The 22,750-nt window shown below is 50.9% G+C and overlaps 1 protein-coding gene across 1 annotated transcript in view; it reads right to left on the bottom strand.

Annotated features, from left to right (window-relative positions):
• Positions 1 to 19,483, bottom strand: part of LOC101750125 — a 32,312-nt gene extending 12,829 nt beyond the window's left edge. The window contains exons 1-2 of the mRNA XM_040697831.2: positions 12,633 to 19,483; positions 23 to 11,099 (exon numbers count right to left, since the gene is read on the bottom strand). Of these exons, the coding sequence (XP_040553765.1) occupies positions 15,025 to 16,035 (1,011 nt within the window). The 5' untranslated portion in view covers positions 16,036 to 19,483 and the 3' untranslated portion in view covers positions 23 to 11,099; positions 12,633 to 15,024. The remainder of the gene's footprint in view (positions 1 to 22; positions 11,100 to 12,632) is intronic.
• Positions 19,484 to 22,750: the final 3,267 nt, after the last annotated feature.

The raw sequence follows: 22,750 nt of genomic DNA, 5'->3' as shown, positions 1-22,750 counted from the left end.
GGGATGAAAGTGATGCAAATACCTGCTGGACAAGAAGGAACTTGAGGACTCTTGAGGAGACAACCTGAGATGCTCAGTGATGAGGGATTCCAGTTGCAGGACACAGCCCAGGATGATGAACACATGTTAATGCAGCCTGAAGCACTTATGGACTTCACAGCGTTCTAAGATATCTGTAGAAATGCCTGGGGAGGATGTGGGCATAGTGTAAAAGGGCTTGGGAAAGAATGCTGTTGAGGTCCCAACATCTTTACATTACCCAGTGTGCAGCCACCACCGTAGGTCCCAGAAAGATAACATGGTGAGAATGGCCCTGGGCTAGTTCTTATCTGAATACCCTGAAAATGCTGGGATACGTTACATTAGGAGGGAGAAGAGTAAGAGGAAACCTCAATACCAGTGTGCTAATGGTCTCACAGGGAACAGCTAGGGCCACCTGCCCTTCCTTCATAACAACAGAAGTGGCAGAAAATTTAAAGGGTGGGGAATTCCAGTGGAATAACAGATATCTTAGCACTATTCCTGAACTTAGCAATACTCAGAAGGGGCCTGGATAGCTAGAAGGCACTGGGCCATTGCAAACAGTGCTAAGTTATGCAATTTTTATTCCCGTTCTTATTGCTGGCTTCTGAGAGTCATCCCAGGGAGTTCAGTGAGTTTCCCCTTTCAGGGAAGGGGGTGTGCTGTCTGCCTTAAGTTAGTTCTGTACCATCAGGCCAACTTCTGTAATTTTTCGTGCAGTCAGCAAGGCTCAGGATCACTAAATAATGACCATATGCGTCAGCAGGGTATGAGCTATCCTGCTCCGGGGCCTGTCTTGGTTGCTTGTGGACTGAGCTGCTTAGCTGGAGAGAACACCCACGACAAAGGATGAAGGCAGATGTGTTGGCTCCATACTTGCCCCTCTCAGCCCTGACACCTTCCTCAGGGGTTCTGTTGCTGGTGGGATGCATCCCACATGGGTATTTCCAGGGCTGCCAGCACTTATCCCTTTCATTTTCTTCTCTGGTGCTGCAAGCCCAGCTGTGGAGTCGGCTAGGACATCCTCCGTAACCTTCCAAGCTTCCCTGCTTGGCACACCTGAAGAGAAACTCAGCATCCCACATTTGATATCCTGCTTCCACCCTTGGGTAATTTGGCCATCATGGTGATAGTCTGAAGAACCACCTGCATTTTCAGGGCATAGCAAGAGGGTCTGGCGCTGACAGAGTGGATCCTGCATCAGGATCATTAGGGACTATGCATGGATTGATGGGTTGATGGTTGGACTAGATGGTCTTAGTGGTCTTTCCCAGCCTTAACAATTCTATGGTTCTATGGCTTGGGAGAGTCAACAGACATAGGGGCTGCTCAGGGTTGCCAGCTTCCACCTGTCTGAGGACTCCAGTGAGGCTGAATGCCGGCACTTGACTTTATTCATCAAGAGTTATTTTCTTGTGGCTTTCTCTTAGCTGTAGTTACATCCTGTCTAGTCATTAGCAGCTCCAGACTGTCATAGAGGCTGAGGGGAAACTGCTCATCACTCATCAAATGCTAGGTTTATTTGCATGTTTTCAGTTTTTACGCAGTTTTTTAAAGTGCAAACAGATGTCACTGGATTTTTATCTTCATTATCTTTGTATGGTTTTTATCCCCATTAAACTTACAACAAAAAACTGCAAACAACCAAGTTTTCCATCCAGCAACTACAAGGAGCTCCATGAGAGAGAACAGCCCAAAGCTAGGTAGTTTAGATACACAGAAGGCTGAAATACTCCAGAATGGGACTGTTGTGCAGCTGGGGAGTCTTTACAGCTCCAGCTGATCCAACCTTAGAAATCTGCCTTTCTTTATCATCTGCTCTTATTCTTTCCTTCACCACTCAGATGACATTTGTATGAATTCCCTCCGCTCTCTCCTGGAGACCTGCTGGCCTCTGGGACACATTGTGTCTGCCCAACGCACTGCTCTTCAGAGCAGCCCCATCACATGCAAAGTGCTCTTGTCCACAAGCTCCAGGCTCATGGAGTAGGGCAGAAGGAGCCGATGGGCACCAAAGAGGACGTGGCTAAGCTGGTGACCAGGCACTGTGCACAGGCTCAGCTGCCTGGAAGACAGCATAGAGAAAGAGAGAGGGTTTGAGGAGGACTGTAGGGGTATTGTAGGGATTAAGCAGCAATAGGGCAAGAGGTAATGGCTTCAAGTTGCACCAGAATGGATTCAGGTTGGATATTAGGAAGAATTTCTTCTCAGAAAGAGCAGTGAGGCACTGGCTGCCCAGGGAGGTGGTGGAGTCACTGTCCATGGATGTGTTCAAGAAATGTGTGGATGAGGCACTGAGGGACATGGTATAGAGCGGCCAAAGACGTGAGCTGATGGTTGGACCACATGAGCTTACTGGTCTTTCCAGTCCTAATGATAATATGATTCTGAGGTTCCAAGCATAGAGACATGGGAAGGGAGTTTCAATATTGCAACCCAGTGATGGCTCTGCTGCTCCCAACAGACTTACCAGGCTCGGAGAAGTGACTGAAGCTTTACAGGAGATCATGCCGGTGTTCCTCTTCCAACAGAAACACCCCCATGTCTACTTTGAAACTGGAATTGAACAAATCTTCCTTTAAGCTGTTTTACATTTTGTCCATCTTGGGCACCAGCAGGGAACCCATCTGTGCTGATGAGGTGCTGCTCCAATGACCAGAGCTGCAGCAGCATCCAAAGGTGAGGCCTTATCTCAGCCTCTGTGCTGCCAACTTGCACAACACACTAAAGCATACCATGCTACCACACACCAGGGTCATCTGTGCAGGTGACAGACACTATTCACACAGCACCGCTCTGCTCAGGCTCTGACCAAGCCGTGCAAATGCTCCTGCAAACAAAGGAGATGGGGCTGAATCAGCTGAGTACGGAGACAAAAGGGCGATGGGATCAGAGAGGAAAGAAAGAGGTTTTTTTAGGATCACAGAACAGGTCAGCAGCATTAGGTAACATAATGCTGGACTGAATATCCAAGTGTGGATCCTTCCTGTAGGACTCCTCCTGTACATAAGCTAGTCCACTTCAGCAGGTTCTGTTAGGAAAATATTTATGGAGATGCTCTCTGCTTTCATTCAAGTTCACAGAGACATCAAAAGTGCTGCAGCTGTGTATTACTGGAGCTGAAAAACAGCAGCAGACAGTGTAGAATGAGGTGATCCGTTTAACTCAAAAAACTGTTTTTTGAGTCCCACTCCTAGGAAAAAACGAAATGTTTGTGTAATCCTATAAACTATTAAACCTTCTATCATCGTTACACTGCTCCTCCATCATTACACTCCCCTCTGTACCAGACGGGAAGGCCGCAAGACCATCTTCCAATCTGATTTTTGATAAGGCTCTTTAAGACCCTCCGTAAGTCTTGTCAGAAAAGGTATTTGGCATTAAAAAACGCTTAGGTGAGAGTGCCTGGAATGCAGGGCAGTGCCTTATGGAAAGAGCTGCCTGCACTTCCTGCAGGGCTCAGGCCACGTCCTGCTGCCTCTGCCAAGGCGATGCCAGAAACTGGGGCACCCTGGGGCATGAAGCAAACATCAAATTCCAAAAAACAAAAATACCATATGAATATATATATATATACATATATATATATATATATCCCACTTTTCTTCCATTTTTCCTTCCACTAAACTAACGATCTGAAACACTGCAAAAGGATGGGTAGATTTTGCTCGGCTTATTTGCACTGGGTGAACTTCTCCCTGGCAGAAGGCTGCTTCACATCAGAGTCATTGTTTCATGGACAGATGTAAATCACAGCCTGGCTGGCAGGAGAAGTTCAGACAGCTAAGATGGCAGGAATCCATTGCTTTCAGCCATTCTCTCAGAAAGCTTTTCCTCTATTTTTTTTTTCTGATGGATTGTAAGTTGGTTTTTCTGCTCTTCTTTTTTTCCTTTATTTAATATATAATTAACTTAATCAAATCTCTTTTTTTTTTTTTTCTTTTTTAAAGGAAGGAGCCCAGAGATAGTCTGCAGCCCCTCCCAAGCGCCTTTCTGTCTGGGAGGAACTCAAGATCCAAATATTGAATGTTCCACTCTGGCACACTGAAATACACACAAATATCAGCTGTGGTGCAAGTGAAATGCTTTGGTGAATCACCAGACGGTGCCTGAGGCTGCTAATATTCGGTCACATCCTATTGTTACATTAGCAGCCCTGCAAATGAAGCGGTCTGAAACCTATCAAGAATTTAAAAAACCATAATAAGCGATTCCAGTGCAGATCTCCTAAAAGTAACAAAGCACACCCTGAGCTTCTCTTTCAGACCAGCTGCATTATTTTTATACGCAGGTAGTCATAACTGGACTTTTGAAGGATTCCGTGTGTGCTCTTCTTGGAAAAGCAGTGGCTGAGCGTGTGATGAGCTTCTGGATTTTAAGGCTAAAGAGGGCTGTGCAGTTCATAGCAGAGAGAAAATTACCTCTGTATGAAGCAGGGGCTTGGTTATGTCCCTGCGCTGCAGAACCTTGTGCTGCTTTGGCAAGGAAGGTGAATTAACATAAGGGAGAGGCATGGCTGGTGCCTGCTTGGGGCTATCATGTGATGCCTAAACTTGCACCTACGTAAGAAAACCTAAGCCTGCTGAAGAAAATGCAGAGCTGGCACAGCAAGGTGGCTGCGTGTTCAGCTCATGCAGCTGCTGGAAGGTGAGCCAGAAAGGCATCTTCAGAGGAGTGGGAATGAGGTGATACCCTCTGGGATGTGGGTTGTCTCTTCACAATTCACTTGCAACACCCGTGTCCCAGCCTAGCTCCTCCAAAGCACTGCTGCCTTCCTCCTGAACACTTTCCACTTCAGACTGGTGCAAGCCTAGATCCCATTCTGCCTGTCACAGAATCATAGAATCATAGAAGGGCTTGGATTGTGTTAGGTTGGGTTGTGTTGGGTTGGGTTGGAAGGGACCTCAAAGACCATCTAGTTCCAACCCCCTGCCATGGGCAGGGCTGCCACCCACCAGCTCAGCTGCCCAGGGCCCCGTCCAACCTGACCTTGAGCACCTCCAGGAATGGAGATGTCCCCATCAGTCAAGGGACAAGGGGTGGCAATGTCTGCATTAAAGCCATCTGGAGCTGAGGGCAGCCTTCACCACTGGCCCTGCAGAGAGCGCATCAGCAGCACCGGGGCCAGACAATGTATTTTTCATTCCAATATTTGTTCTGTTTTATTAAAGCACTGACAGTAAATACATCAATTAGGAAGATACAGCAAGTGGGAAACACAAGCTGGGATGGAGAGGTTTAACCAGCTATAAATAGTGGTCGGATAAACAGTCAGCTGTGACTTATGGGCTGCAGCACGGCGCTCAGCACCTGTTACTAGGAGACTTCTTACCAGTTTGTTTGTTTGCTTTTAAAAGAAAAACTGTTTACAATGATAAAGCCCAGGCTGACAGATTTTCCGCCTTCTGGGAAAACATTACTGCCTAACCATCACCTGCAGGTGTTTTTCCTGCCTGTTGTGCAGTATTTACACTGCTGCTCACGCCAGAGCTAGGCAGCGCTTTGGGCAGCCTTAGGGACCAGGAGCTTCCCCGTGCTTCAGCCCTGGGCGAAACGAATGTGCCACCATTCTGAGCTCAGCACTTTGTGTCCATCTCCCAGAGAAGCAGCCAGCCTGGACACAAAGGCATAAGGAGCCCCAGGCTCCCCCCACTCCCTTCAATGTGTGCCAGCACGCCCCATGCAATGTGTCTCATTTCTTATTTACATTCACCTCGCTTTAAATTGCGGTCCCTGCTGCTTGTTACGCCTCTTTCTGCTAGATTAAAGAGCCCTAAAATGTCGCCCTGGCAGCGTTATCAACTGCCCTCTGCTATTATTGCCTTGCAGTAAATAAAAGGCACTTTCCAGTCATTATTTTATACCCCACAATCGCATTGCTTTTCCAGATAATTAGTTTTCACTCCTCTTATCTGTATTCAAGCCTCACCTCCCTTTCAGTGCTTCCATTGCCTGCTCGGGGACCTCTCCTATCTCTCCTGTGACCTCTGGGAGAGGAGCAGAGAGGTATCCAGGGGGGCTCAGGGAAAGGACATCTGATCTGCTTGTGGCCCTGTCAACCTGGTGCTGAGCACGGCCGCTGCCTTTGTGCACACCTGATCATGCCACTGAGCACCTGGGAAGAGGAGGTGATGGCTTGCTGACCTGCAAAGCTGCCCCCATTTTGGCACAGTCGGCTTGCACAAGACCTGTCAGTCTGTATGACATAGCAGCTATCTGTCGGAGCTTTCGTCTCCCAGTCTGCCCAACTGCCTTTCAATAGGATTCTGTATATGAAAATGATTTTATGCTATGCACTGTTCCCTTCTGCCATGGAGTACATAAAAATACTATGGCAAAACACATTCTCATCAAGCTTTCTGGGGAAAAGATAAGAGCAACAGCTTACTCAAGTGAAGGTGCTCATTGGACTCTCCCTCTCTTTTCTAAATTGCTGGGTTTTTTTCTTTTTGGCAAGAACCCATCTGAGTCCCCGGTTGCTGTTTGATAATACATTGGAAGCAGGAATTAATCTTCAGGAGGTCAGCCCAACTTCCTATTCCAATTTAAGAAAATTTTAAAATCTAAGCTATCGAGTGTGCATAGTTAAAAGTACATCAGGAGCCACTGAAGGCCACTTTGGATGACGTACTGCCAAAATGCCCTTTAAGGGCTGCTAGGAAACTATGTTTAGCTTTCAGATGTAGAGTTCGAAGCTGCTGGTATGCCTTTACAACATAGAGGCAGCAGCACTCTTCCCAGAATATCCTCGCCACACCATATTAGAAATGGAGATTTACTATTTCACTTTGTTTCCTAGCTACCAACATTTTTTTTTAGTTTAGTAGTAGAGATGAGCAGTGAAATCTGGCATTCAGGCTGTGACTTCATCAAATCCTTTCACAAATCTCATACTACATCTATATATATATGTATGTATATCTGTAGCAATTGTAGATTTTCTGAGGCAGTCTTTCCAGAAATGTTTCAGTTATTCACTTTTATCCTGGATGCTCACCCATTCCTGCCCCACACCCCTTCCCCAAAGCCCCATCTGCTATGGGAGCACTCTCTCTCCTCTGCTCTCCCCCTTCCCAGCTCTACCAGTCCCTTTACATTCATCACATTAAAGAAAACATTTCATGGTCATCTCTTTTATCTCCTTCAGTGAGCAGTTAATCAGAAAAAATGCTTTCATGTTGCTAAATCAGGGCCAGTGGGCAAAGCCAGGCTGACAAGAGACATTTTCCTCTGCCACTAACCTGGGCTAAATAGTATTAATTACAGAGGCTGGGCTTTGATTGCTGGAGTGTGGTGGGGCTGCAAGAACTCTCTGCTGCCCCTCCACCTAGGCCCTTGCTGCATATCTCCACCGACACTGGGAAGGAATCGATGGGAGCTGGATGTGGCTGAAAGGCATCATTTGGACCCGGAGCTGTGCCCCTCTCTGGGCTGGCAGCCACATCCCCCAAGTGAGAGTCACCTCCCATCAAACACCAGCAAGCAGCTGGTTGTGTATATCAAAATGTGGTGGATGCCCTGTTCCTGGAGACACTCAAGGTCAGGCTGGACGGGGCTCTGAGAACCCTGATGTCGCTGTAGGTGTCCCTGTTCATTGCAGGGGAGTTGGACCAGCTGGCCTCCAGGGTCTTTTTCAACTCAAATGACTCCATGAGTGTGTGATTCTATGAAAACAGGCCAAAGATCCAGATGCATGAATCACCCTGAGCTCTTCACTGCATGGCCGCAACATGGCTGCTTTTTGGACTCTGACCACCACTGACCGCTTTCCCTGCTCTACTCCCAGCTCAGCAGAGGTTTATGAAAGAGACAACAGGAGGAATGTGCATGGTGGTCAGAGATCTTCCCTTGGGAGGGGTGGCACAGAGCAGGGCTGGAGTCCAGCCACGGTTTAAGCCAGTTGAGGTGGCCATCCCTTGTGACTGTGGTGATGCGCTCTGCGGCCATGCAGCTGGTGGGCAGCATGGCAATCACAGCGCTCTGGGCAGCTCCAGGCTCCCTACAAAATCTGGCCAGACCAACATTGTGAAATGCTTTTTTCTTTGTTTTGACTGCTTAGTGCTGTGTATCAAGGCCTGCTGCTCCCAGTGTGAGTATAGCTGCATTTCTACCACATAAATACTGTTGGTATGAACTCAACTCCGTGCCCTTTGCAAGTCCAAGTCATTTCTTCTCACTCCATGGTATTGCAGATCCCAGGTCCTTCTTTTTCCTCTATGCTGCAGGTTTCCATAGCTCATCCTGCCCTTCAAGGTGATAGTTTATTCTACCCTGCACATGCACAGACTGAAGCAGCAGCAGTAGTTCAGCTCTATTTTTTCCCAGTCTACTTCTCCTATGTGCTCTTCTCAAGGAGGCATGGACCCACTCTTCCCAAACACCAGCCAGATGCTGGGTTCTCCATTGGGCACAGCCTCAGAAGGCCGCCTGCATGACCTGACGGCTTAGCTCCATTTGAAGAACTGGGAAACCACACAGAGTGGTCAGGGCCAAGCAACCAAAGACAGCAAAACCTTCTTCTATCAGTAGTTTTCACAGACAAGATGCTTAAGGCAGGTCTAATTGCAGTTCTTTGTGAATGGGGCCCTTGGGACTATCTGGACCTCTAGGGCAGAAGTCTCAATTTGGGTTCGAGTCAAGACTTGTCCATAGTTGCATCTACCTTCAAATTAAAGTGCAGCACTTGTGGGAAGAAAGAAGTAAGTAACAGAACCAGCCCCCATTCTGTTATTTTTGATACTCAGCTGTATTTCCCACTGGCAGCGGTGTATTTACAGGAGGCTGCAGTTGCATGTGTTGTCCTGGAAGGGCTGTTGGGGAGGCACAAATTGGCAGCCTGATGGCTAGGAGAGAGCAAGTGTCAAGCAGGGCAGTAAAGAGCCTAGGGGGTGAGCATGTTCTCTGGCTGAAAGTTGCAGCCAACATCCAACAGTGAAGAAAACTAAGGTTTGAGTTGCCATTGAGTTTAGAGTTAATGGCCTATTGATAGGAATGACAGTTCAGAGCCTGTTGTTGCAGCATACTTCAGGCCACAAACAATGCAGTTGCATCTTTCTGTAGAAGCTTCAAATATTTAGGACTTTCCTCATTCCCAGAGAGATGTATTTTTGTTTCTTTTTTCTTTCTCTTTTTCTTTTTTATAGTGAAAATATAGACGATAAGAGCGGCCAGCCTGGCTCAAATGAAGCCTCTATCTAGCCCAGCATTTTGTGGAGGCTGCTCTTAGTTGCTGTGTGAGAAAGGCAAGAAGCTCCTCAGCAGTGGGACAGTGTGCCTGCCAAAAGAGTTCCTCCCTTAGAAATTGTCTCTCTTGCTTAGAAGTTGTCTTCTGCCTTGAGGCAGGATCGTTTATGTCCAAAGCTACTTGATTTGACTTTGTTCTTTCTTTGTTTTCAGTTCTTCAGGCTGTCAGTGTGAATAATAGATCTTTGGTTCTGGAATACAATTCTCTAACAAATATCGGCTACTGTGGTAAATTCTGGGGCTGCTGAGCTGCGGAATAAATCTTACCTCCATTGAGTTTGAGGATGGTGCCTTTGGAGAAGGTAGGGTGTGCTGGTACAGCACCTTCCTGTGGGTTCTCAGGTGGTAATTCCTCCTTGAAATTCTGCATGTGCAGGACCAGACCATCTTTCAGCCTGAGCAATGAGCCTGAACTTCTCATAAGCTCCACATTTGGGATTCTGCTGCCACTTGGTGGCATCCACTCTCTCTTCCTGGCCCCAGGAATCCCTCCTTGGCTTCCAAAGGGTAGCACTTGTGAGAAGAGAACATCTGAGTTCTGCAGTGTAACTGCCCTCCAAGTTCCCAGGACCCATTCTGGAACCACGAGGAGCTTTTCCAAGATCATCATTTCCCGTTTGGATCTACACAAAAGCATCGCAGATGCTGGCAAGAATTCTGAGAGGATCTCAGGTGCTTTATGGGCAATTTGTAAATGAAAGAGTTTTACCAAATCTAGCAACAGTGGAAGTATTTTCACAAAGCAGACCAAGGTCTGTGTCTGTCTGCTTGTAACTCTGCTCTGCGGCACTTGCAGTCTCAAGAGCAGGACCAGGTGGGAGAAGAAACTATCTAGATCGTTCCTCTTCTTCACAGAGACTGAAAAGCACAGTTGTCACAAGAGCTGGCGGCAAGCTAGACCTGCTTTGGACATACTGTGATCTAGCGAGCTGCGAGGTTTCCACACTGCATTTCACTTCCTGAGGCCACGGGTTGCTTTGCCCTGGGTCAGCAGCCACAAGCTGCTCAGACAGGATGGGAGGTGGCACGCTGTGTAGCAAACCCATGGGAATTGCTCCAGGTCCACCTTTCCTTTGGAGGCCGGGAGGCAGCATGCTGTTCCCACCATGCTGCGGATGGCAGCAGCAGTGAGCAGGCTCATGTGGATGGGAAACAAGAGCCATCCAGCACAGGGCAAAGCAATGGGCCTGCCGAGCAGGTGACCTAAGTTGGGACACATGCTTTGCAAAGGACTTCAGGGAACCTGGCCCAAACCAACAGTGATCCTGCAGATGAAACAACTGATGTCTAAAGTTGACAGCATTCCTACTCTCTTCCATGTCAAGACAAAGTTGAAATCCACCCATCTCCTGCAAAGATGGCGAGTTACCAAGGACCTTCTGCCCATCCCATCCTGGTCCCCTGCCAGGTGGCAAGAGCTGCACCTCTTTCCTCTTTGAGCTTCATTCTGCTGCAGTTCTCCAGCAGCCAGAGTAAAGCAGGGCAGCACACTACGCTCTGCCTGGGGAGAGCAACACAAGATGGGCACAGTGGCATCAGGAGCAGCAAAGCATGAGAATAAGTACAACAAGGGGTGATCTTTGAGGAGGGAGAGGGGTTGTCCAAAAGCAGAACAGGGAGAGGAAAATGGGATAAGGGTGTTGTGGGCAACATATATTAGAAAATTCTGTACCGTGGTGCAACTCTATGTTGGCAGGACACTGCTGCCCAGAGGCACTTCATACTCAGGCTTGCAGAGCAAGGATTCAAGTCAGCATCACTGCAGCAGGCTAAGAGGACGTCTTCATGACACACACCAGAGCTGTCCCTTCTCCAACTGTTCCTCAGCTCCTTAGCTGTAGGGGAGGAAGGGATGGGACAAAATAAGCAAAAATTCATGATGGGACAAAATAAGCATCAAAGCCATTGCAAGCTCAGCAGCTGATATTCCACACTGCTTGGTCTACTGTCAGTACGTGCAGATAGGAGGGAAGCTTTGAGGTCATCCATATTGAGCTATTGAGCATGTGGGCCACTGGGAAGAGCCCTGGGTTTGTGCCATGGCCCACGTGGCTGTGAGCAAGCCCACTAGCCTGGCTGAGCACACTCGTCCTCTCCTAGATGGAGGCCAGCTAGCACTCCAGCTTCCTGCTCCCTGTCCTTGCTTGCTGCATCTTGTTTCACAAAGGAGGAGGCACTGTGTGAGGCAAAGGCCATGTCTGTGCCCCAGGGCTATCTCTCTCCGCCTGGGAGACCTCAAGTTTTGGGGTAACTGGCCTAGGCAATTAAGATCGGTGGAAGATGCTGCAGAAGTTCTGGGACTCGTTACGTGAACACATCAAAGAGGGTCACTCCTTCATGTCGGCGCTCCGTGCAGACAGCTCTGAAGAACCCCTTCCAAGGACAATATGAGGGAGAACTCCAGTAACCTTACAGTGTGGAGCCCTGCCAGCGCTTGGAGCAGCCGCTTTGGCGGCTGCTAAAGGGGCGCCTTCTCCGCTTCCACCCTAATTGCCCTTAATTGGCTCCTGCCTGCTGGCAGCAGAACAGCAAGGGCTCTCCAAGGCTTACTGCGCCGGAGTGACTACGCTTGGAGAAGGATGGCAGGCCCCTGCCTTGCCCCACCTCCCTCCTGCTATCCCCACCCACAAGAGCAATACAATAGCCTTCCAAAACACAGCTTTTTCTGTCTTTGTAGGACTCTCATCTTTCCAGGCCCTGCTCTCTGCTTCTCTGGAGGGAGCTTTGCTGGGCCAGTGGGGCAGAGAACTGTGCAGGGCCTGTGTCCCCTAGCCACAGGGGTGTGCACATGGCGGGACTGGGGTGAGGGGAATATAAGCGTTATCCCTTCATCTAGCAACGAACCCTGCTGCTTGCTGGGGCTGCAAATGAAACCACCACAGCTTTGAGGCCCATCATGCAGAACTAGGATCCTGGGAGACTCATCCTACCTCACACAAGGTCCCACCTCCTCCAGAAGTGCTGTTGTCTGAGTGCAGCCAGGAGCTGCTCCTCAGGCTGATCCCCTCTCCTGCATTCCCTGGGGAGTAGAGAGGACCCCTCTCCTCTGCCCTTCTTTGTCCTGGCGCAGAGCGAAGGCGCATGAAGCAGAGGTCCCCCACTGCCCCCATTTGTGGGAAGGGCTCTTCAGGACACACTGGGCCACAGCAGCACTCCTGGCTCCAGTTTCCTGCGGCAGACCTCCCTGCCCTTTCCCGATTGCGTGTGACACCCACACAAGCCATCCTCTTGTGTCTGCAGGCAGCTAGGAAGCCACAGCACGAGGAGCACCTTGTAGCCCTATCCAGGCACATCCCCACTGGCTGCCCCTCCGCTCCCAGCCAAGCCAAAGCCTTGCCGCAGCAGTAAAATATAGCCCAGCATCTCACCGGTCCCTCGTGGTCACCCACATGCCAGCCAGGGCCAGCGTGTGCCGGCAGCGGGCACCATGTGAGCTGGCAGGGGCCAGGGAAGGCAAACACGGGCTCCAACACAAACCAGACTCCAATGGAGGGAGCTGCGATGTCTTTCCCGCAGAGGTTATTTTTACTCTGTTTATCAAAGGCTTGCTGCACTTGGCATCGGGGTGGCAGGCTATTTTTGGATGCCTGCTTCACCTCTATGCGGAGATGGGCTGGCATAGGCTGGTCTCCGCTTCTGCCTGGCACCCGCTGGCCTCCCGCAGTCCCTGAGGTTTGCCCCGCTAAGGTCATCGCTGCCTGCTTGCTCACACGCACAGCAACCTTTTAAGCGGGAGGTCTGAGCTCAGGCGCAGCTTTGTAATTAATCTTTATTAGCAGAACTCCTCTCATCCATTCCTGCTATCAGCGGTGACACAGCTGCTTGGGTGTGGGCAAATTACGCACTTTGTCCTGCTATTGTCCTTCTGGATGGTGACATTTGTCCTGACCTAGGCCTGGTTCTCTGGAGCTTTGCATTCAAACGATGCCTGTGCAGCTGGTGGCCCACGTGCTGCTGGCGTGCTGCTTTGCTGCCACTGCCCTTCGAGAAGAACAAGGCCGTATTTCCACACTGGAAATATGGGACAAGTAACTAGGACAGGCTGACTGAACTCAACACATGTTCTCTTCTCTGTGGATGGACAAAGGCTATGAGAGGTTTCCCTGAGGTTCGAGGTCAGGAAAGGTGGTCTGGTAAGGCGAGGGGGCTCAATGTAACTTCAAGGAGATGGTAGGGGTGCAGCAATTGTGTGCCAGAGTCAGTGACAACACAGACTAAAATGGCAATGCAAAGCAAGCAACGAGGACTTGAGGTTAATAATAGGCTGCTTCAGCCTGAACTGTGCAGAAGAAAGTCTGTCCTTAAAAGAAGCTCAGAGGGACGGTGCTTGGCCTCAATAAAACTATCCACTAGAGGCAGAATAAATTATTGTCCTCATTACTGAGCATGGCCCACACAAAGCAATCGGCACTGGCTGTGCTGCCCTTGGAATACCAGGAGACAGGTCCTAGAGAAGTTGCCATCAGCAAATTCAGGGATTTCCTTTTGCTAACAAAGCACAAATCAGCTGAAGGAAGATTTGCTACATTCAAATATGACTTTGGAAAGTCAAAGATATGTAGAGGCCAGGAATGATGACAGAAGAAAGCCAGTGCTGGCCTGACTGAGGTTTTGGACACAAAGAGGAAAGACGTGGCTATTCTCACAGGAAGAAATTGGATTAAAAGGTGAAAAACACCTTCAAATCTGGCAGGGTTGGCTGGATATCCTCCAAGCTGGGAAAGCATGCATAACCATGCTCTTCAGTCCTACAGAGGGACAGATTTCTCTGGAATGAAAGAATCGTGAGTGTACCAAAGCCCCATCTGCATATGCTCAGGAGAAAATTAGGGGGAGCTCACTGCCATCTGTGACAATAGCGCTGCCTGTTCCCCGAGGAGGTCACAATCTGCATGGGCAAGGCAGGCAGAGGGGGGTAGGAACTTAGGGTAAGAACTTTAGGGGTGGCAGATCAGCAAGCAGGAGCTCAGTGGGGTAGCGAATTAAGGAGCAAAAACCAAAGGAGAAACATGAGGCAGGAAAGGGAAATGCTACTCCACACTGAGGACATATCATGATATCCAACAGTACCCACAAGTGCCAGTGTGTGTGTGACTGCTGTGCCAGCTTGGGGCAATCTGTCTGGGGAAACACGGCCACTCCAACTTCTGAGTTAGGATGTGCTCATGGCAAGTCACTTTGTGTGCTGAGGCTGCTGGTATGTAGCAAGAGGATGAGGGGAAATGGCTTTAAACTGGAAGAAGGTAGATTTAGACTAGATATCAGAAAGCAATTCTTTACTGTGAGGCCGGTGAGACACTGGAACAGGTTGCCCAGAGAGGCAGTGGATGCCCCCCTCCCTGAAGGTGTTCTCAAGGCCAGGCTGGATGGGGCTGTGAGAGCAGCCTGGTATAGAGGGAGGTGTCCCTGTCTGTAGCAGTGGGTTGGAAGTACATGATCTTAAAGGTCCCTTTCAACCCAAACTATTCTATGATTCTATGATATGATTCTATGACATGGGACCACACTGCCAGCAAGAGATCTGACTATGGGCATGGGGACGTGAGCAGATGTAGCTGTGCTGAGGTAAGGTTGTGCCACGTGGCATGGTCAGACGTGCACATTCATCATGAAAGGGTCCAAAGGAAAAGTCATGCCCTTGGCTCTTCCTCTTACTAACAGGGAGGAACTATGAACTGTATGATGAGCAGGAAACCTACAGCAGCGACCACGAGTACCTGGAGCCTGCCTGGATGAGTTCACAGTTCCCATCCAGAGACCTCAAGAAGACAGTTTTTTTGGAGGGAAAGTAAGGGAAAGGAAAAAAGAAAGACACACTACCAGCCAACACCAGGCTTTGCACAGTCTCCTGCTGAGCTTGCCACTTACCCCAATGCCTGAGCCAGAAAGACCAGCCCTGAGGGCCACCACCCGGCCCGGGGGACCCAGGAGAGGAAGGGAGAGGATGGCGTAGCACTCAGCAGCACTCCTCTGCTCTGGGAAGCAGGACTGAGAGGCAATCTGAGGCACAGCAGCTGCTGTGGAGACTGTCCTCTCCTCCTTTGTGGGGAGAAACAAAGAGCCCGGGGAGGGAAGGAAGTGACTTCTCTGGAAGCGGCTGTGGCAGTGGGGTGAGCACCCACTGCTTTCCAGGCCGATGACTCCCCTTCTCCCGTCTCCTCTTGCTGCCCATTCGCTGCTCGCACCCCTTCTCCCTCCCTGCATAGTGACTGGGAGAGAGGAAAAAAGAAGAAGAAAAAAAAAAATGCAGAAAAAGGAGAGCGGGAGGAAGCGCGTGGGGAACGTGGGCTGGCAGGCAGACAAGGAGGGCAGCCGGGAGCTGCTGCCAGGGTGCTGGGGGCTGCGGGCACCTACGTGCGGCCTGCGGCGTGCGAGGGCTGTGCGTGCCGGGCCACAGGCAGGCCTGCTCCTCCGCGTGCCCCAGCCGGCAGCCCAGCAGCTGGCAGCAGCGCAGTGGTGGCAGGCTGCAGCTGGCCATAGGTGGCACGTGCCGCCCGGCACATCCCCAGGGCCGTGTGAGTTGATCGTGAGCTTCCCAGCGGGCTGGAAAGCTTTTCTGGCACCCCAACCCGCCTGCTGGTTTCGGCTCAGGAAAGAAGAACTGTGACCATCCCAAGGCCGCGCGCCTCCTCCTCTGATGCCGTGCTCAGGAGCACGCTGCTTGCTGGCTGTGCCAGCAACATGCAGCCTGTGCCCAGTGCCCGTGCCCTTGAGGTGTCCACAGGGTAAAGAGAGGTCCTTACAGCCCTGCCCACAGACGCCTCCCCACATTCACCTCAAATGCAGACTTCGTGCTCAGGCACACTTCCTTCTACACTCACATCAAACCCGGAGGGAAGGCAAGGGAATGTGCAAAGACAATGGGAAGGAAAGGGAAAGAGAAGGGAAGGCAAGGAAAAGAAAGGAAAAGAAGAAAGGAAAGAGCAGACCCAGCGGAGCACTTTTTAAGGTATGTTTTGTTCACGTGTACCTCTGTGCATTATGTCGTGGGCCAGCTAGGAGTTAACTAGACCTTTGTCTCCTTCTCCTCCTCATCTCCCAAAGAGGAACGAGGTTTCCAGCTGTTTCACAGCCGGAGGTGTGCTGAACCCATGAGTCAGCAGCTTCGGTAACGGTTACACACACGTGGGTGACACGGCTGGGGTTGGAAAGTCCCAGCAGTGTCAGGCACTGGACAGCAGGCACGTAGCAGCTCGGCTGCTCCAAGCCGGCCCTGGCGTGACCACAGCCGAGTGTCTCCATGTGGTGGGGAGCACGCACTGCTGTGAAGCAGTTCCCACTGCCACGACCCTCGTGCTGATGGCTGCCAGCCATGTGTCACTGCTACCAGCGCCTGTGTTCACCATCTTTTGGCCCAGACAGTGCCCCTGGGCAGCATCTAGCTGTCAGAGGGCAAAAGCATTAAAGAGTGTTAAATATATAAGCGGGTCTGGCACACAATGACCGCTGCATGAAAGCAGCTCCTGACATCTTCCTGTCCATACCGCGCCTTGCTGGCCTGGCCCTGGCCCAGGCCTTGGCTCTGCCCCTGCCCCTCACCCCTGCAGCATAACAAACCACAGACACGTGGCACATTTGTAGTGTAAACATCCAGTGTAGCAAAATAATAATTTCCTTTGTGAGAGGTGATATAGGTTTCTTGAAGCAGATGTGTAAGTAAATACCTATAAAATGTGACTAAGCTAGATTGGAGATAGCTTGCACACCCTTCGCTCACCCTGGCCTGCCTTCGCCATGCTCAGTGAGGTAGGACAACTTGAGCAGCCTGACTCAAGAAGCTACTGTGAGTAGGTATGCAAAGCCCATGCCTCTGGGTGCAACCCAAGCCTAAAGAGCAAACCAGACATGGGGCCTCTTCAGTGCCATGCTTCTAATGGATGGATATACAAAGGTCTGTTTGTCTGGCAGTTTTCTGCTTACCGTCATTCATGGCAGAAATGTGGGGCTAATTGCAGTGCTTGCACCAAGTGAAGGTCGCAGCAGGTTTGGTTCTGCCTTTCTGCCTCTGGAAATCACTCAGATTTAACTCCATTAGGAGCATTACACCTGAAGGCACATGAGGGAAGCCAGGTCTTGCTGAAAACACAGAAAAAGTGTTGAATGCCCTTTTACAGGCACAGACTTTTCAGGGCAAGGAACCCCTGCCTTCTCACTGTCCCCAGCAGGAAGCAAGCAGGTCACAGGGGAGAGGAGGAAGGAGATCAAGAAGCAGAAAGTGTGGATGGAGAACGAGTGACTGGGTCAGACAGGGAAAGGGCATGTGGAAGGAGCTGAGTTAAGGGATGAACTGGAAGGACTGGAAAGGATGATGTTGCTCACAGGGAACTGCAGGGTAGTTTAAGAAGAGAACTACCTGGGAGAGGGGCTGCCTCCATGGCTGCCCAGCCTCCAGGTCTGGATCCCAAGTGAGCAACAAATGAGTAGCCACGTGAGTGTAGAGGGAGATGAATGGATGGGAATTACCAGCATCCGGAAAGCTGAGGAGATGTCCAGACCCAGAAAGGCAAACATAGAAAGGATCAGGAAATGCAGAAGCAGCCAGGTCTCTGCACTGACAGGAGGCAGGAGAATGAAGGAAATGATGAAGCAGAGCTGGCACATCAGGAAACAGCCTGGCCCTGCTATGCATTGCCAGCGCTGCTTTGGGGAGCTTAGCATCTGAGTTCTTCGTTAGGGAAACGCCGCTCTGGAATTAACCTGCTTGCTAGTGAGATCATTCCTTCTTCCCAGCTGGAAACCCGACCCTGTCTCCAAACTTATTTTCCAGACTAGAAGCTGACGTTCATGGAAAACTTCGGGCCCAGGGTCTAAATATCGAGACTTTGAGCTTGTCGATGCTGAGGTTCAGCACTGCAGGCTGCAATAGCTACCTCAGATGTCCCTCTGCCTCGTTGCAGCTCTGCTGGTGGATCAGCTGAGGAACAGGAGCACACCCACGGTGTCGCGGTGGCTCATCACGCTCCACACGCAGTGGCCAGCTCCCAGGCAGTCCACGGGCTGGCTAGCCTGAGCTTTGCAAGAAAAGCAAACCTGACGGGCTGCAGACAGGCCAAATCCTGGTGGCAAGGGGCCAGGGCACAAGAGGGCTCAAATGGCACATATGATATTAGGTCTCCTGTCTGCTGCTAAAGGGAACCAATCCTACTTGCCCCCCCAGCAGCAGGAGGAGAGGACATACTTTTCAAAGTGTTTTCTGGCTTCAAGGATCCCATGTATGAGTGTGGATGTGTCAAACACTCTCAGGCATGGCTTTTGTCATGGAGTCATGCCTCTGCCTAACTATCAACTTGCTTCTGAGGTTTGGGGCAATTTCCACCTGGCCGTACCTGAGATGTGAGCCATGGTGTCGGCAGGCACACTGCACCCGCTTGGCACCACCTGCCTTCCACACTGCTTTTCCAGAAGCATTCGGCCCATATCCAAGGCAAACAGTAGTAGTGATGCCATGTCACTGCAAGCATCTGCAGGAGAGCCAGCCGCAGGCAAGCAGCCTTTGTGGAGCTTGGGGGGAAGCTGGGCCAGCTCTCGGCCCTCAGCCCAACATTTGCCATGACACCCAGATAATATTTGTATGTGGCTGGCAGGTGCTTTGGCTGAGGTGGTGTTTAAAGTGTGTGGTGAAGGTGTCAATTATACCTTGTTCCAGGCACTGTGGAGCACTTGAGGAGCAGCCAAGCTTGCAGGCATCTCCCCTGCTTCTGGCCTGGATTGCACGCAGGCTCCTGCAAAGCTGCAAAAAGCAGCAGGGGGAAGCAGCAAGGTATCTCCCCAGCAGGTATGTGCCTTCAAGGCAGGTTACGCTACTGTGGGCTGCTGCCAGCCTCCCTCTTCCCCATTCCCATTTTGTTGAGAGGGGACTGGTGCTGTCCCACATGAGGAAGGCAGACAGCAGCATTCTGCCAGCACCCCAGCCCTGCTCTGCTAGCTGAAGCCAGGTTCCCTGCTTGGTTTGGAGAGCTTGGAGCATGCCAGTTAGGAGGCCGGAGGGAACCAACGTGCCAGGTGTCCGGATGGAAGGGTGGCCCCATGGAGGCGAGACTCCCCGCTCCTGTGGCACTGAATAACCATTATCCAAGCCGTCTACAAAGGCAGTGGGCAGACGTGATGGCAGGCACAGCCACAGCTCGGCACTTGTGGGAACCCAGCGGAAACCCTCCCGCTTTCCCCTGGACTCAGCTCAGCTGCGCTGGCAGATTTGCATTGGCAGCCCAGCAGCGGGGAAGCTTGCCCACCCCTTGCCCGCACGCTGCCAGCGTCCTGCCAGCGCCCGGAGCCTTTCACCCGTGTGAACTTTTGTCTCTCGTGTGAAAGGGGACCATTTTCAAAGGGATCGTTTAAACGTTGGCATCTTAATTAGAAGCGAGTAAATGGCAAGGGAGCCGTACCTTTGGCTTAGAGCACACCTTTGCCAGGGCACTCCCCTCTCTGCTACGGGCTCCCCTCTCCACCACCAGGTGCTTGGAGAACTCAGCTTACCCACTTCCTCCATCCTCTGCTGGCAGCCCATGCAGCACCCTGCAGCCCCCTGTCATTCCCACGTTACACATGGCTCGGTACATGCCCCCTTCGTCCCCGCTCCCAGCCTCCCGCTGCTCTCCCAGCCCCAGCTTCAGCCCCCTCCTTGTCACCCCTCGCTCCTGACCCTTTTGTCACCTACAGCCATTCAGTCCATATCCATTACTAAATGAAGCATCCTCTGTGAAGAGGCAGAAAAGCACCGGCTGTACAATGTGCCCGGAATGAAAAGAGAAGGCTGTTAACACCGCTTGGAAAGAGGCCTGCATTTGACAACAAACACGGCCAAGTTTCGAGCTCTTTGCTAATTAGTCTATTAGCTATATGAGTAGAGAAAGCCTCTCACCATCCCGTGCCGCTCCACTCTCGCGCTGCAGCCCCGTCACCTCAGGAATCCCCTGTCCCGTCTCCATGGCGCGGTGCTACGTAGGCATCACACCAGCGGCTGCCTGGCCACTCGCCTGCGCCTGGACGCCAGAGCCAGACGGGGATGGTTCCTCTCCGTGGGTTTTCTCTAATGGACAAAAGCTGCCTAAAAGAAAGAGCCAAATCCCAGGTGCTGATGGGATGCTCAGCCAGGAGACAAAGGCCATCCTGCAGCACCCCACACACCTGCGTGCTCACAGCGTGGATTTCCCCAGATTGACAATGCCAGGAACACCCTGTGGAGAACGTGCTGGGGACAAGCCTGGGGTTGGGGACAGCTCCCTGGGATGCCTTCAAATAGGGAATGAGCAGAACCATTTCCATTCTTCCCAACACCACCACCTATTTGGCAGCTTTCTGGCAACCCAGTTGGTCAGCCTGGTAGAGTATCCATCCGTCATCCATCCGTCCGTCCACCTGTCTGTCTGTCTGTCCATCTGTCTGCCCATTCATCCATCCATCCATCCATCCATCTGTCCATCCATCCATCCAGATAATGGGTTAAACAGCCTCTGCCCCACCCAGCAAGGCCAGTCTGGGCTTCCAGGCATGGAAGGGAGAGGCTTACAGCTGGGGCTCATTACGGGGCAGCCATAAAGAGGGTGGAGGCGCTTCCTCCCACACTGATCAGAGGAGATTTGCAACTGTGTGCCCCAGAGCCAAGGGATGAGGTCCAGGTCTTGTTTACTACCTCCTGAGAGACCAGGGAGTGTTCCTGGGGTTTTGTCTGGGCCAAGGAGAAAGCCAGCTAACCATACAAGAAGGAGATATGTTTATGTGTGAGGGACCACTTGGTGACAACCTCCACTGTTTTAGTTGACTTCTTCAGATCAAGAAGGCCTGATCTGACAGGCTTGCCTTGGGGTTTTTATTCATCTAAAGTTTTCCCCACCAGGAAACAAGAGGAAATATGGTTTCCTAACACTTTCCTAAGGATACCCTGCTCATAGTGCCAGTTGATGATCTGCGGGGACAGATGCACCTCTGCTGCCTGAAAATAGAGGGTTGCAGCAGCAAAGGAGCAAATCCACTCCTGCCACACTTGTTTTTGACTTGCAGAAATCAAGAGAAAGGAAGAGACAGCCTCTCTGATGTGTCAGCGATGCACATGGATATAAATGAGCAGCCACAGTACACTGAGGAATTGACAGCAAAATCTTTGGGCACTGAGCTCTCTTCGCACAGACAGGCTGTTCAAAAGACTTGGAGGTCTTGGAGGAAATTCGTTAAATCCTAAGGGATAAACTAATGGCACAAGAAATGGAGGAGAAGCCATTTTGTCCTGAGGATGGCATGTTGCCCGGCCATCGACAGATGAGTGGAAACCCACACGCCAAGGGATGCCGGAAGCATGGCTTTTTCCCTTGGAACGATGAGGAGCTCCAAATGCAAAATGTATGACTCATTCTCTCAAACGCCACGGTCAAGAATGGAGGAGAGGAGGTCATGGTACTCCTCCAAGCTCAGCCCCCAGAACAGGCTTGCCAGATACCAAAATGAGATGTTATGAGACATTTGGCTGGTGTAGCTGGTCTCCCCACTTCACACCCTCAAGCAGTAAAGCAGCGCTGGCTGGTAGAAATCAACAGTATAGACACAATCCCTCATGGTTTCCAATGAAAGCTGGGAATTTCTGGAGCTGTTTGTAGGTCCTGAGGGTTTCTGGGTGAGCAAATGTACCTCTCCATCCCAGTAGGAATGAACTAGCTGCTGGGGCCGAGCAAGACAGCCAGAGAAGGTACTTTCCAAGGCTGTGTTGCATTCTCCAGCGTGACCCTTTTCTTCTCCCCCCCAGAGCACAGGGGATTTTGTACTCTGTTTGGGATGGCCTTGTCAAATACTCTTGACCTGCTACATGAAGCCTTGGAGGAAGGCATTCCCCTTAGTTTGATCCTCCACCATTACAGTGAGATGAGTGTGGAACAATCCTTTATTAAAGGGTCATGAGATCACTGAGGTCATTGGTCTGTGAAATCACTGAGGAGCAGAAAATGGATCACTGGCCTCTGAAAATCCTATAAAACTGTGGGGAGTGTCTCCGTTCCAGCTCTCTTCTGCTCTTGACAGTTTTTTACACCACAGAGACCTCCCTTGCTTCGATGCTGTAATCCAGGCAACAGCCAGCCCTTTCCTTGCCAATGCCTCCTTTGATGCGCACTGCAAGTTGGCTTTTCTGTGTCATCGAGGCTTAGGGCCTAGTTTTTCAATCCAGCCTCCACCCAGCCTCTGTGAACGTGCTTATCCTCCACACAGAGACAGGCATTGGCTTGAGCCACTCTTTGAGATGCTTTTGGGTTTGAAGAGAGTGTGTTCTTGTGTGCTTCACGCTGGGCTGAACCGCAAAGGCACGAGGAGATTTCTTGTGCAAGATGTGCAGCTGCAGGCTATGGCACCAGGTATGTGTGAAAGGGAAGGTAGCTCAGATCTGCCTTTAGCAGAGTCCTGATGAAGGCTGGCACAGCTCCGAAGGGCTGCTGTGGATTAGCTTTCCTTGCCAGCTTCATTTTGTTCTCCTCCTAAAGGACTGCTGCAAGGCCTAATGAAG

The sequence above is a fragment of the Gallus gallus genome, chromosome 3 (assembly GCF_016699485.2).
Source record: "Gallus gallus isolate bGalGal1 chromosome 3, bGalGal1.mat.broiler.GRCg7b, whole genome shotgun sequence".
Classification (NCBI taxonomy): domain Eukaryota; kingdom Metazoa; phylum Chordata; class Aves; order Galliformes; family Phasianidae; genus Gallus; species Gallus gallus.
This window is presented reverse-complemented; position numbering and strand designations above follow the sequence as displayed.